General features: G+C 32.9%; 2 protein-coding genes and 1 long non-coding RNA gene across 3 annotated transcripts; all 3 read left to right on the top strand.

Moving 5' to 3' along the window:
- Positions 1-300: 300 nt before the first annotated feature.
- LOC115980366 (TMV resistance protein N-like) lies at positions 301-6,899 on the top strand. Its single transcript, XM_031102625.1, has 3 exons — positions 301-311; positions 6,142-6,844; positions 6,891-6,899. The coding sequence occupies exons 1-3, from the start codon at positions 301-303 to the stop codon at positions 6,897-6,899; spliced, it is 723 nt and encodes a 240-aa protein (XP_030958485.1).
- An 863-nt stretch (positions 6,900-7,762) lies between these two features.
- Positions 7,763-10,120, top strand: LOC115982538 (disease resistance protein TAO1-like). Its single transcript, XM_031105164.1, has 2 exons — positions 7,763-9,126; positions 9,174-10,120. The coding sequence occupies exons 1-2, from the start codon at positions 7,768-7,770 to the stop codon at positions 9,936-9,938; spliced, it is 2,124 nt and encodes a 707-aa protein (XP_030961024.1). The 5' UTR covers positions 7,763-7,767; the 3' UTR covers positions 9,939-10,120.
- A 364-nt stretch (positions 10,121-10,484) lies between these two features.
- On the top strand, positions 10,485-11,522 carry LOC115979144. Its single transcript, XR_004088954.1, has 3 exons — positions 10,485-10,587; positions 10,707-10,864; positions 11,403-11,522. It is a non-coding gene; the product is annotated as an uncharacterized LOC115979144 (long non-coding RNA).
- The last annotated feature ends 4,077 nt before the right edge of the window (positions 11,523-15,599 follow it).

The raw sequence follows: 15,599 nt of genomic DNA on the forward strand, positions 1-15,599 counted from the left end.
AACTAGCACGCACTTCGTTAGGGCCTAGTTCTGTAACCCACTCTCTACAAATTCATTGTCTAAGGCTCCTTGGGCCAGAACCCTTTAACTGTTGGGCCTGGACCCCGAACCGTGACCCTACAATTTCTATAGCAGAGAGTGTCAAAACAATGAAGCTAGCCAAACACGTCCCTCGTTAATCTAAATATACTCAAATGGTAATCTTCTCACTTCTATTGCTTCTCTATCTCTTTGACTAAGGCCATATATATTAATAATTATGAAATGAAAATATTCAATCGATAAATAATAATTTCAGCAATGTCGATGAAGTAAGAAAAAATTTGTGGAAATCAACTGGAAAAGAGACTTGAGAAAGAGATAAAGAAAAAGAGATTAAAAAAAGGGGTGATTAGTAAAAAACTAAAAAAAATATATATATATATATATATATACAAACTAATAAATTAATAATTTCAACAATGTCAAAGGAAAAAAACCTTTCTAAAATTGGAGATGATAATGAATTGAGCAAAAAATTGATGAAATCCAAAAGTCTATGCAAAGAAACTGAAAAAAATAAAATAAAAATAAAAATTAAAAAAAAAAAAGTGAAATATATATAAATAGAGATAATGTGTGGTTGTGTGCTTATATAATGAGAATAAGTTAAAGATTTGGCTATAAAAAAAAAATAAATAAATAAATAAAAAATAAAAAAAAATAAAGAAGAACAGATATTTTTTTATTAACAAAAAAAGTCAGATTTGGAAGTGATGAGTGTGGGATGTAGGGAGAGTAGAAGTTTATCTAAAATTAAGGATCCTGAAGTTAAAAACTTGAGTCCTAATTTAATTAAGGTGAGAGAAAAAATATATGAGGAAAGAGATAGCTGCCAGGAGGTGAGATCATTCATTGTAGATATTAAAGAGAGACTTGAAATGCTTGAAACCTACGTACAAATTCTTGAAAATTGCAAAATTAAAATTCAAAAAATGACAAACCCAACGAGGAGAACATAATCAGAAAGCAAAAAAACATGTAGAAGTTGAAGACATCAGAAAACCAAAAGACTCTAGAAGTAAAAATGCCAAGAATGGATTTTACTTGCTGATCATGGGACTTCATAAAAATTTAAATTTCCGATATTTTTGAGATATCTGACATTTTAAAGTACAGAAGAAGAGATTTGACCAAAAAAAAAAAAAAAAAAAAAAAAAAAAAAAAAAAAAAAAAAACCGTGAGATTGTCGTAAAGTAAAAAGGAAAAGAAACAGATAAGTATAGTTAAAGTTCACCAAAAAAAAAAAAAAAAAAAGTGATGAATGTGGGAGAATTTTGAGGGATTATATGTAAAAAGAATAAAGAAAAAAAATTAAGTTAAAACGTGGGTGTGGATGGATAAGGAATAACATTGAAACTTCAGCTAACTACTAAAGAAAAAATAATGATGTATTTTAAAAAGAAAACCCCAAAATTTTGTCAAAAGATTGCTTAACTGCTTGTAGTTGGGTTTGACCTTAGAATAAGAGAACTTTTCTTCTTTCTCTTTGAAACCAAACGTACAGTTACCTTACCGGTGAATTATAGAAAATTGTTCTCTTCTGTTTTTCACGTACGTTTCCAGAAGCAATTTTTTCTAATGGTTATTGACTTACTGATCCTTTATAAATGGATTAGCTGTTGGGATAGCTCATTTGGGTTTTAGCATATGGCCTGAGATGGGACCAAAGGAAACTAAAAATACTAGCTTCAATGGGATTTAGGCCTCTTGTCAACTCTTAACAAGTTCAAAATTACCATTTATATTTTATTCAACTATTAAAACATAATTGCACTCAAGATTTTTATTAATAAAATATTTATCCTAAGACTCTATTATTTAACATTCGAACCCTTTATGAAATCACCCATAGTGATCAAACAAAAGTTACAAAACCATAAAAGTTATTGTCACTTACTAAATCACTATATCTTCTTGTTCACTACCCAGGGCCGGCTGAAGCTATAGGCCACTTAGGCAGTGGCCTAAGGCCCCCACTAATAAAGAGGCCCCTAAATAGTAATAATATATTATATAATATTATATAATATCCCATCAAAAAAATTGTATAGTTTGAAAAAAAATTGTCTTAATCTTGAATATTTTCTCACATATGAAACTTATTCCGATATTAATGGCTTAGATTTATTTTTAGAACTAAAAGTTTTAAAAGAAGTTTTGCAAATAAATGAAAACTCTCCAATTAATGTACTAAATTATATAAAGAGGTTAGAATCTTTTCCAAATGCATGTATTGCTTTCAGAATATTACTAACTATACTTGTTACAGTTGCTTCTGCATAAATAAGTTTTTCAAAATTAAAATTAATAAAATTCTATTTAAGATCAACTATGTCACAAGAAAGATTAAGTGGATTAGTCATATTACCAATTGAAAAGGAAATGTTAGCGGAACTTGAATGCAAAAATTTAATTAGTAATTTTGCCTCTCAAAAAGCAAGAAAAATAAATTTTAATTGAAAAAAATATATGAATTTATAATTAAATATAATAAAAGGCTCCATTTAAAGATTTCGCCTAGGGCCCCCAAATTCATTGAGCCGGCCCTGTCACTACCGTGAATCTTGTATTTTGCTTTAGCTTTTTCTCTTTTAATAAAAATTTTTATTACCTATCAAAAAAAAATTAAATATAAATTTAAGTAACTATTACTAAATTGGTAAGACCAAACACTTTGAATAATCAATTCCCATTAAACCTATCTCTAGAGGATGTTTTGTGTCTCTAGAAAAAGAATATGGATTTCATCTTAAGAATGTGTTTCTAAAATACTATACATGTTTACCTAATGTACTAAGGTTTTGACCATATAATATCTCACTTTGGTATACATTAAAGTAACCAACATTTTATATTAGACTTCACCATCCTCTAAGAATTGTGAGTTTATGTCAATAGCAGTCGTGAAATTTATTGTTTAGGTGACAGTAGTTAATAGAACAATAAATCTCATAGTGGTCTAGTTTAATGTACCTTACACACTTAAGACACACTAACATGTCAATTAAAAGTCTACACTTCCTTGATCATGATAGAGGACCCCTAGCTTGGGCCAAAGTCAGAAAGCTTTTTGTGGTATTATCTATTTATAAGACTACAATATCTATTGATTGGTATATATGGAATACCTTTCTTAGTAGACAAGGAATTCAATCTGTTGTTGGTAGACAATGAATAGATTTTCTTTTCACACCAAAAAAATGCAAACCAAATCAAATTAGGAATTTGAGACAATTTCTAGCATGCCCATCCTTGGATCTTGTATGAACTGACTTTTAAGGTTCAGATTCTAATTGAGTTAAACTTACTTTCTCTTTGGCATAGAAACCATACCAAACTAAACAATGGAGTCCATGGAGAGAGAGAGAGAGAGAGATAAGCATGTCATATTTGGGTTGGTTGGGAAAATAAGTGTAGTTTGGAAACCCTGAGCGGCCCGGGTTATATAACCGGGATCCAGCTCATGAAGGGCTGGAACCCCATCCGTAAGGCTCCTTTAGTTGTCCAATATGACAACCACTGGGCCACATGCTTGGTTTTGGTTAGGAATGGAAAACTATTGGGTCTAAATACATTTTAAAGTTTTTTTTTTTTAGAAAACATTTTAAAGTATTAGTTCTTTTAAAATCGTTTATGATACCTACCTATAAAATAATAAAGTTTTTATGTTAGTTTTTATTATAAATAATATATTTAGCGATTGTCATTATGACTAATATACTTTGAAATATTAATTGAAACTTTAATGTCTTTTTTATAATTTATTATTTCTATTTTTTCTTATATAAAAGATGTGAAAATATATTTAAAAATGATTTAATTTCTCTATATCTTTAGATCAATATTGCTCATTTGTACAAATTTGTTTCTTTTTTTGTATTTTTATTTAATTATTAAATTATTTATGATATCATTACAGTTCGACCTCAAAAACGTTGAGTCTCTTATTTTTTTAATTCTTTAAATAGTTCGGTTTTTAAAACATAGATACTAACAATGGCCACACTATTTTGTTCAATTGCGAGTGAATGGACTCCACTTATAAAAGCCACCACCCGTTAACCTTTTAACACTAATTACAAAAACATTTTCAACTAATTTGCAAACGAACGCTTGTTACAAAATTCATTAAACAATACCAACTGTAAAATTGGGAGCTCAGACAGCCACAAAACAACAAGAGATGGTTCTTATTCAACCGTAACATGCCTCTCTCTCTCTCTCTCTCTCTCTCTCTCTCTCTCATTTGAACAAAGCTACACAAATTTTAACTCCAAATTTAGTTTGTAAGTTGAAAGTATGCTAAAACAATCCTAGCAAGTATTTAGAACCTTTAATACCAAATTTTACGGCTAAGTTGATTTTAACACTAAATTAATCACAAGTGAAAGTGTAAGTGACTTAGCAAAACTTCCAAACACACAAACTACTTTACACAAGCATGGTGATATATAACGCTAGATAAAGTAGAGAGAGGAAGACAAGCAAACCATACATAATACCACAAATGTTATGGAAGAGGAAAACCCAAGCCCCAAGTATAAAAACCTCTCTCCCCCAACCACCCATTGGAAATCTCCACTAGGTAAAATAGTTGCAGTACATAAGGTATACAATGAACCCTCTCCAAGCCCACTCTCCTACATGTACTTGAACCCTCCAAGCTCTAGCTAGCAACCGACTTCATCGGGCCCTTTCTCTTCCTAGCTTACCGGAGACCCTCCATTGAATCTCCAATGGAATGACCACCAATGAGGATTGGATTTAGGTTGTGGCTTCTCAATTTTCATTTTTTATTGACTCACTCACAAGTTTGTGTTTGTGGATGAGGAATGTGTTTACAGAATCTCTATCAATGGAGTGAAAGAGATGGAAAAGGGAGATGAAGAAATTAGAGAAAAAACTCTCTTTTCATACAAAGGATTGGCTTCACACTCTTGGCACACTTAGGATTTCTAGGGTATGGTCAATACTTATCTGAAGCCCTTTGCCATGCCTCATAGCTGTGTGTGTGATGGTAGAAAAACAGTGGCTGGTGCATTTTGCAGAGGACAAAGATCCCCCAATTTACATGAAAACCCAGAAACTAATACATCACCAAACAATACATTATATGTAAAGTTTTCTCACTGAATAAAGCTAACATAAAAGTATGACTTCTCATAAGTTGTAACATGTTACTCAAAAATAAATAAATTTGTTAACGAAAGTTCAAAGTTTAATTTGATACCTTTTCAAAAAAAAAAAAAAATTTTTTGATACTTTTGAAAATATATGCTTTAATTTGGACTATCCCTAATTTAGTAAAATTCGCCCCCTTTTTTTCCCTTTATTTTTATTTTTTCATTTAAATAAATGATTGGCATAAATAATCTCACTTAGAAACTCAATAATCTTTATAGTAAAATTTGCTTTCTTCTTTTCCTCTATTTTTCCTTTTCTATTTAAATAAATTATTGGCATCATCTTCGTCATCACATACAAACTCAATTTTTGTAGAGAAAAATCCTCAAGCAACGAAAGTTTAAAGAATTCCTAAAGCTGAATTAGAAAAATAGAGAAGCTACAAGCCTATACTTAATATAATATGACATGCTACAAAGAAAAGAACTAGAAATAGTCACAAAAATATTATGAATCATATTAAAACTGAAATAATGCTAGCTATCTGAAGCTTTATTGAAGGCTGTTAATTTCAGATTCAAAAAGGCAATTGTTTCTTTTCAATCATTCTAAACAAAGGCCACTATGAAGATCTTTTTTCTTTCTCTTTCTATTTTTGGGCAAGTAACCACTACGCATATCACTTTCACCTAATTGGGGCTTTTTTTTCTCCTGCCTTCCACAACGGCACTAACTTATGTTTTCTCTAGTACAGATTTAGTAATCAAAGAAAGTATTCAGGCAAATGATAAGTCCAGATGCCCAACTATGTAGTGCAAATTTTGTTTGGTCTATTTGTTTTATCTTTATTTTTCTTTCTTTCTTTCTTTCTTTCTTCCTATATTGAAATTTAGAATTCCTTTTTTTTTTTTTTTTTGAGCCTTTTGCCTCTTTTTCTGACTCAATAAATTTTTTGTTCAATATTCCTCTTTGTAGGAGTGAGTCACCAGTTATTGAAGAGATTGTCAGGAAGATATTTGGTCAGTTGAATTCTATATACTCAAATGTTCACGAGGATTGTGTTGGACTGGACTCTCGTGTGACAGAAATAAAAAATTCATATTTAGGCATTGGGTTGGAAGATGTACGTTTTATAGGAATTTGGGGAATGGGTGGAATGGGTAAAACAACCCTAGCACGAGTCCTTCATCAAAGGATTCATTATCATTTTGATGCCAGTACCTTTATTGGCAATGTTAGAGAAGAAAGTTGTAAAAATGATCTAACTTCTCTACAAAAACAACTTCTTGATGATATCTTGATTGAAAGCAATATCCGAATACAGGACATTTGGTCGGGAATGAATATGATAAAGGATAGATTACGTAAGAAAAAAGTTCTTATCATTCTTGATGATGTGGATCAACCTGAACAATTAGAAGCATTAGCAGGAAAGAGAGACTGGTTTGGTCTAGGGAGTAGAATCATTATAACAACCAGAGATCAACGTCTATTGGTCACACATGATATGACTGAAGCTGAAATATATGAGGTTAATAAACTGGATAATGTTGAAGCTCTAAAACTCTTTAGTAGGGAAGTCTTCAAGAAGGACTACCCTCCAGAAGATTTCAAGGAGCTATCGACAAATGCTATTCATTATGCTGGTGGACTTCCTTTAGCTCTCAAAGTTTTGGGTGCTAGCTTGATGAAAAGAGATCCGGTTGTTTGGAAACATATCCTAGATAAGATGAAAGAATATCCTCCAAAAAAATTGATGAATGCTTTTGCAATCACTTATAATGGCTTAGATTCCAAAGAGAAAAACTTGTTTTTAGATATTGCTTGTTTCTTCAAAGGGGAGAACAAAGGTTGGGTAGCAAGTATACTACAAATAAGCATAGAAATAGATAGTCTTAAGGAAAAATCTCTCATAAACATCTCACGTTTTGGAACATTGTGGATGCATGATACACTACAAGATTTTGGTAGGGAAATTGTTTGCCATGAATCCCTTTATGAGCTCAATCAACAAAGTAGGTTGTGGCTTAGTAATGATATCTTTCATGTACTGAAACATAATATAGTAAGTTCACTATACCAATTTTTAAGTTTTCTTATCTTATATATTTGGGCAATACAGCTAAGTGTTTCTTATCTAACAATATGCTTATTCTCTCTATCTCTCTCTTTTGTTACTAGGGAACACAAAAAGTTAAAGGCATATTCCTTAGCTCATCTTTTTTAGGAGAAAAGGAACAACTGAAGGCTGAAGTCTTCTCAAAGATGATAAACTTAAGATTGCTTCAAATCAATCATGTCCACCTTCCCCAGGGTCTGGATTATCTTTCTAATGAATTATGTTTCATGAACTGGGAAAAATATCCTTTGGAATCCTTGCCAGAAAGTTTCCATCCAAATAACCTAATTGAACTCATCATGCGTGCCAGTAGTTTAAAGCAACTATGGAATGGAATTAAGGTAAGATTTTCACTAATGCAACAATGTGCTTCTTTTCTTTTTCTTTTTTCTTAAAATAAATATTATGTTCAAAATGATCTAATATTCTTTATTTACTTTATATATATATATATATATATATATATAAAATAGAGTTCAAAGATGTTAAAACACATCGATCTCAGTTACTCCAAGGATTTGATCATGATCCCCGACGTCACTGAAGCCCCAAATCTTGAGAAGCTAATTCTTAAAAGTTGTACAAGTTTGTCTAAGATTCACACATCACTTGGATATCTTAGAAAACTTATTTCATTGAATCTGGATGGCTGTGTATGTCTTGAAAGTCTTCCATGCAAGATCAGCTCAAAATCTCTTGTTATTAATCTTTATGGTTGTTTGAAGTTGAAGAATTTTCCAGAGATTGTGGGAAATATGTCACACTTACCACACCTTGTTTTGGCTAGGACTGCTATAGAAGGACTACCGAAATCAATAAAGCTTTTAACTGACCTTACTCTATTGGATCTGAAAGATTGCAAATCCCTTTTAAGTCTTCCTGATACCATTTGTTGTTTGACATCTTTAAAAACGCTCACTCTATCAGGTTGCTACAGACTTAACAAATTGCCAACAAATCTAGGAAATCTCAAATGCCTAAAGAAGCTGGGAGTGACTGGAATTGCTATAAGAGAACTACCATCATCAGTGGAGCATTTGACTGGTCTGACTTCATTGAATCTAAGTAATTGCAAGGACCTTTTGAGTCTCCCAGATACCATTTGTAGTATGACAAATCTAAAAGCGCTCTCTCTTTCTGGCTGCTCAACACTTGACAGATTGCCAAAGAACTTGGGGAATCTCACAGGCTTTAAGGAGCTAGATGTGAATAAAACTGCCATAAGAGAACTACCATCATCATTGAGGCATTTATCTAACCTTACTTCATTGAATTTAATCGATTGCAAGGAACTTCTGAGTATTCCAAATGCCATTTGTAATATGAAAAATATTAAAACTCTCACTCTATCTGGCTGCTCAAAACTTGAAGATTTGCCAGAGAACATTGGGAATCTCATAGGCCTAAAGAAGCTAGAAATTATTGGAACTGCTGTGAGAGAGCCACCTCCCTCCCTATCTTGTTTGCGTTCTTTAGTCGAACTGGAATTAAGGGATTGTAATCTTCGAGCAGTACCTAATGATATTGACAGCTTGCACCTCTTAGAAAAACTAAATCTAAGCCAAAATAGTTTTGTTTATTTACCAGCAAGCATCGTTCGGCTATCCAAATTGAAAGATATTTATATTGAGAATTGCACTAGTCTTCGATCTTTGCCACAAATTCCATTATCTACTCTAAGTATTTGGGCAAATGGTTGTAACTCACTAGAAACATTACCTAATCAATTAAAACCGGAAAGCTTTTTTGAGCCGAATGTCTATCTTCTCAATTGCTTCAAATTGGCTGACAATCAAGGTTTCAGTGACAAGTTTTCAACATTGCTATCATGTTACTTTCAGGTACTCTCTCTCTCTCTCTCTGAAACATCATGTTTTTTATGTTTCAGGAACTCTGTTATTATGACTTCTCAGGAACAAATAGTTATGATCTCGTTGTTCCTGGAAGAAAATTACCAAAATGGTTTAGCCATCAAAGTGCCGGGGCTTCAGTGACTCTGCAAGCGCCTCACAATTTTGATGAGAAATGTTTGGCAATTGGAATGTGCGCTGCTTTTGAGCATTTTCCTTCTGGCCTAGGTGGTTTGTTTGATAGTGGATCTCATGATAGAATGAGACATATGCTTTTTTGCTCCATTGCGTTGCATCAAAAAAGTGGATCTGGCGGATTCATGTTCTACGCCGACAGAAAATGCATATCATTTCCCTTTCCCGAAAATTTTGGTCCGGTTGAATCAAGACACCTTTGGCTGATTTATGTGCGCAGAGAATTCTTCCATAAGATCAAAGACCAAGTATTTTCAAATGGGTTGCACAAATTTTGGGAAAATGGATTTGATTTTCAAATTGAATTTCAAACAGAAGGTACAGGCTTGACGGTTACGTACTGCAGGGCCCATTTTGTATTTAAGCAAGACATTGAAGATCTCAGCAAAACCAACGAGATGGATTTCGTTTTCTATGATAATCATCTAAACTCGGAGGTACCGGGACCCAAGGCTGGCCCTTCCACTGGGCGAGTTAGGCAATTGCCTAAGGCCCCCAAGTGGAAGGCCGGCCCTTCCCCCTCACTAGTGGAAGTAAGGCCCCAAAATTTTAGAAAAGAAGTGGTAGTAGGGAAAAAAAAAAAAAAAAAAATTCTCAATGCATATTGACAACTGAGAAGGTAAGCTCATATTGACAACCCTAATTTGAGTAGTGGAAATAGAATCCGCTCTAATGAACTTCGTGGAGAAAGCTCAAATGATGGGGCTTGACCTATTGGAGAGGGTAGCTCTAATGGCATGACAGGCACAAAGAGGATATGGCACCCTTATAGAATGCTGCGTTTGGGAAATTGGTTTGGGAATTTACGACGTTGATGATCACTCTGATTGTCAAGAATCCGTGATTGCAAAATACATAAATAATTTTTTTTTTTTTTTTAAATAGTGAGGAATCCTAGTGAAAGTGGGAGCTTTGATGAATTTGGAAGCCTAATAAACTTTTGTAAGCCGCCATCTATCTCCATCTCATTCTTTTCTTTTCTTTTTTTGTTGCTAATTGCTAAACTATAAGCTGCTGCATCTTTCTCCATCTTACCGATCAGGCTGGTGTACTTGAATTTCTTTTCCTTTTTGATCTGTAACTGGGGCCATACTGAATATGATGCAAGTTATTGGACTCTGGGTAAGGAATAACTGTCGCATTGCTAGGACACGATGAAATTAAATCCCTCTATATCCAATGGCAATTGTTCCAACCTTACCTTCACACATCCAAATCCAATTGCATGAACTACCTTAGAAAGCTCCCTTTACGCTGGTAAGTTTGAGATAATTGCTTTCACGTACTTTGATTTTGATTTCCATTCCTGTATCTTTGTTTCTGAAATAACAATAATTCCTTAATCCCAAAGTTTCAAGATTGATTATTTTTTTTAGTTCTCCCGGTTCACGCGCACCAGGTTATTACGTTGAGAAATCTCATATGAGGTGGCCTACAAGATGCTGACAAGAAATTTTGAATGCACAATTCCACGACAAGGCCTTAAGAACCACTTAGCCAACCCTTGGGTCAAGATTGATTATGAATCCTCATGGTCAGTTGTTTATATTCTTTTGATCTTTTTCATAATAGTTTTTCATTTTAAGGAAATAAAATTATAGTTACAATAATAATACTTCCAAAAATTGAAAAAAATTAAAAAAGCAATGAGAGAGGGGATTAGAAACTTTATTCTCCTAATAAAATAGAACATATAATACCACTTAGCTGGCTTTTCCACAATAATTAACTAGCCTAATACTAGAAAGTAGAAACATCTCCATACGATGTTTATTATTAGGGTGAGGTAAATCATTTGGTTGAAGTAATTACCACACTCATCTTATATTAATTAATAGAAGTTCATAATTTGTGCCAGTATTGCGTCTACATATAATAATAATAATAAAAATCTGACAATTATGCTCATAGTTGATTTTCTTTTGTGTTTCTTGAAGTTTCAGAAGAGCACATATGAAACTAACGCATCTAATTAACTAGAAGACATTCTTTGTAATTTATGCTATTAAAAGTTACCCCATCTAGAGATGATATGTAATTGTGCAATTGTTTTCTGATCCTTTCATAAGCAGGTTGTCAATACTACATCAGAGGAACAATCCAACATAGCTATTGAAGCTTCAGTCTGGGATCTATGAGGTGCCTGTTCGTACTACAAAGTTTTCTAGAAACTCTCTACTCCAGACCAAAAAAAAAAAAAACATAGTGCCTATGGTTGAGACGAAGTATCAGCCGAAGTCTAAAAATCCAAAGCCAGTCTACTTCAGACCATGGCATTTTATCTAGGAACTTTTACTGGTTGCATCTGTCTGGTGGAGATTACAAGCTGATGGAGCCATACAGAACCATCAGATGCTCTGTTTTAATGTGTGTATTAGTGTGTGTATATATATATATATACACAGAGCTGACCTATTGTAAATTCAAGTTTTTGATTAATAAGAAAATTGGGAAAATTTCTTGCAAAACAGCTTTCTCTTTTAACAGAAACTATAGCTCACTAAAGTCTGTTGTATTTAGTGATTCTAGTTAAGCTTAAACCAGCTTGTAATGCTTGTAATTGCATAAACTGAATTTTGTCAACCTTTATTACTTTTTTCAATCAATTACTATGTTAATTATTTAGCCACTTTTAGTGATTAATCAATGACAGGTTTTTCCCTTTTTCTTGGTAAACATTAAAGACGACATTGCAATAAATTACATGATTGATATACTCAGTAGAAGATTAATTTCAATAGAAAGAACACATCACATTCTGTAACACAAGGAAGCTGGTTTTAACAAATCATCAAAAGTCTTATTTGGTCCAGTCTGTCCTCTTTGGTCCTATTCGGTCCTATTTAGTCCATTCTGTCCACTATCTACATTGGTCTTACTTAGGTCTTATTTAGTCCATTCTGTCCACTTTGCTCCTATTCGGTCCATTCTGTCTACTTTGGTTCTATTTGGTCCTATTCGGTCTACATTGGTCCTTTTCAGTCCATCTTGTCCACTTTTATCCACTTCAGTCCTATTCGGGCCATTCAGTCTACCTTAGTCCTATTCAGTCCATTTTGTCTACTTTGGTTCTACTCAGTCCACTTTGGTCCTATTCAGTCCACTTTGGTCCTGTTCAGTCTAATTTGGTCTCGTTCAATCCATTCTATCCACTTCAGTCCTATTCAGTCCACTTTGTTCTAGTATGTCCACTTCGATCCAATTTGGTCACGTTCTGTCCATTTTGTCCACTTCGATCCTATTTGGTCCATTCGTTTTTATTTGGTCCTATTAATGTTTTTAACAGAGACATCTAGAATTTAAATCTCCTTCCTCATTATAATTATTGAACTATCAAAAAAGAATAAAACTGTGTGTATGTTAAGAAGCACTAAACTCTACTGCACCTGTGTTTAATGTCAATTTTGCTTAAATTTTATTGCTTGATTGGAATTAGAGAAATTAGGGTTAGGTTAAGTGCTTCCTTAGGAATTTCTACTTTTCATTGGGTATACACACATGTGAGTGGAATTTTAATATAAAGGAAAAAAAATATGACTTGAGGAATTAACATAGCATATTGAGGCCCAAATTCATAAGCTTAAATTTTTGGGTTAAATCCTTATATGTTATATTAATTATTGGTGTATATCTAATAATCTTCCTCTTAGGTGTGAGTCATTGCCTCTTTATAGGTTTTAAGACCTCTTTATGGATCATGAATAAATTAAGCATCTCTTTGTCTATGGATTCTCTTTGTCTATGGATTTTTTCCTTCCCTTGCATGTCATCTATGGGCTTTTTATACATCATTCATGGAATCACGTTTCAAACTCACATGCTCATCAATGGGCAACACTACAATGTTGATCTTTACCTTATGCAATGTATGCTTATTGGGCTGCAACTATATGCACCCCCATTCTTACTCCAACTGTGAAAAAGACATGCTCCTACTCCAACTATGAAAGAGATCATGATAATTTAGGCCGGTCGCTACTCACATTCATTATCTTTAATATTACTTGTTGAGAAGATAACACATTGGAGAGAGGTCATTTGAGGCCATAATATATAACATTTGAACCAATGTAATATATTTAGCTCTCAATTGACCCCTCTCTAAGGTGTTATCTATCCAACAATTTTGATTTAGTTAAGATTTACAAGGTTAAAATTAGTTATGTGTAATCACTAAAAAGTTAAAAAGAAAAGCAAAATGGCTTATTATAATCACACAAATTAAAGAATAGCAATTTTTAACAAATGTATAGTTAACAAAAACAACAACAATAATTAAGTTTTAATCTCAAAAAAAAAAAAAAATTGTTCCCTAAAAAAAAAATCTAAAATTTTTTGGGTAGCTTATGATTTCACACCAACCTCTTAAAATTGGCTAATCTTAAATTTTTTTTTTTTTCCATCATTATATTTCAATATATGAATAGTTAATAAAATAGACAAACTACTGAAATCAAGGAAATTAGCCTTTTTCATCATTTTGCTAAGTTTATCCACATATATATCCGAAAGTATAATCCAATAACAAATCAGTCGAGTTGAACTTGCAATGAGAAAATTATTACTTGTGGCATGCAGCAGCCGGCAGTGGACCCAATTTCATGTCTCTAAATCTCTGATAATAGGATAAGACAAGCTGTGTTTATGTTTTTATTTGGCCAACTAGTGTGAACTGAGTGATACTAGTGATTAAGAATGCTCAAGAAAATATGGTTGACTTCCTTGTCAAAGGAGACTTAATTATTGTATGATTCTTGAATGTGACAACAGAGATGATGAGAATTATAAAATTCTGGCCTCCATCTCACTTTTTTATATTAATTCCACTTTATATTTACCAATTTTAAACTAGAATAGATCTCTAAAATATATTTCTTAGTTTAAATTAAATATTACAATGTATCTAGTGTAACATTATTTAAAATTTCAAATTATGTGATACTTTCTACAGATATGAAAAATAAAATTTTAACCGCATAATGCATAAAAATAATTAAATTATAATATAAATTGAAACTAGTAACCATATTAAGTGAGCGTTTGGGCAGTGCTTATTCTTGCGTTTTCAGTTCCACATTTTGCCTTTTTTTTTTTTTCCTGCACATGAACAGTAACCTCATTGGGTTCATTGTTCATGTACTATTCACGTACTGTTCATATACTGTTCATGCATTAAAAATATTAAAAATGGGTCCCACGATACTATTCACACATTTAAAAATTATTTTGCTATAGTACTTTCAATTTTCAGTTTTCAGTTTCAGCAACAATAAGCTCAATCCAAACGGACCCTAAATAGGTTTAAGCTAGTTCTTATATTGAAACATTATAGTTTAATGTTATTTTTCATCTTTCCGAAGATGTAAATTTAGTTTTCAACCTGTTATTAGTATAAAGAAATTATAAATATAAGCTTCTATTATATAGTTTGCACAAAAAAAAAAAAAAAAGTAAAATGATAAATTAAAATTTTCTTATCAAAAAAATTTCTTAGTTGGCTTATTTTTCAATCCTAATTACAGTAGCTAAAATTAAAAGATGTATGGGATTGAAAGGAAAGAAGCATTCAAGTCAAAAAAGAAAGGAAAGAAGCATTTAAATGATTGCATAATTTATTTTAATTGTGTTTTAGATATTGTATGTCAATGACTTGCTACTTGCATAAACTTACTTTTAGCTAGCACATTTGACTTTTGTTGAAATTAAGGCTGCGTTTATTTTGGTTTCAAACCATTTCAAGAAATCATTTTCCGTAAAACTGTGTGTTTGGTTGCACATGGAAAATAGAATTTTCCGGATTTGCATTTCATTTTACCATAAAAAGAAGCCTTTGACCCGGAAATTATTTTACATTTCTATTTTCCCTTCAAACCATTTCCGGACCGAGCTTCAGACGCGCAGAGAGAGAGAGAGAAAGAGCAAGACCGATCCACCAGAAGCACCGGCAAGTCGCACCCAACACCGGCGAGATCGCACCCATAGTCGCCACTGGAAGCTCATCGACGCCGCCATCTAGATCATCACCACCCAAGACTGATCCACCCAAAACCGATCTTGTCCACGACCCACCCAAGACCGAGCTCGTTCCTTGAGCAATGCCCAAAGCACCGGCGAGTCGTCCCCTTTAGCTTTGTCGTCCCCTCCATTTTTTCTTGTTCAAACTCAACCCGAAACCCAGAAACCCAGAAAACCTACTCCGACGAACCCATTCGTCAAACCCATTTCTCAAACCCCCCACTGGCCGCCGCCGATCTCTCTCTCTATCACTT

Source organism: Quercus lobata, chromosome 3 (genome assembly GCF_001633185.2).
Source record: "Quercus lobata isolate SW786 chromosome 3, ValleyOak3.0 Primary Assembly, whole genome shotgun sequence".
Classification (NCBI taxonomy): Eukaryota; Viridiplantae; Streptophyta; class Magnoliopsida; order Fagales; family Fagaceae; genus Quercus; species Quercus lobata.

Bases quoted from the DNA above. Each gene is read 5' to 3' on its own strand.
- LOC115982538 (XM_031105164.1), top strand. From the start codon at position 7,768: ATGTTAAAACACATCGATCTCAGTTACTCCAAGGATTTGATCATGATC. The intron at 9,127-9,173 runs GTACTCTCTCTC...TTTATGTTTCAG, and splicing joins TGCTATCATGTTACTTTCAG to GAACTCTGTTATTATGACTT.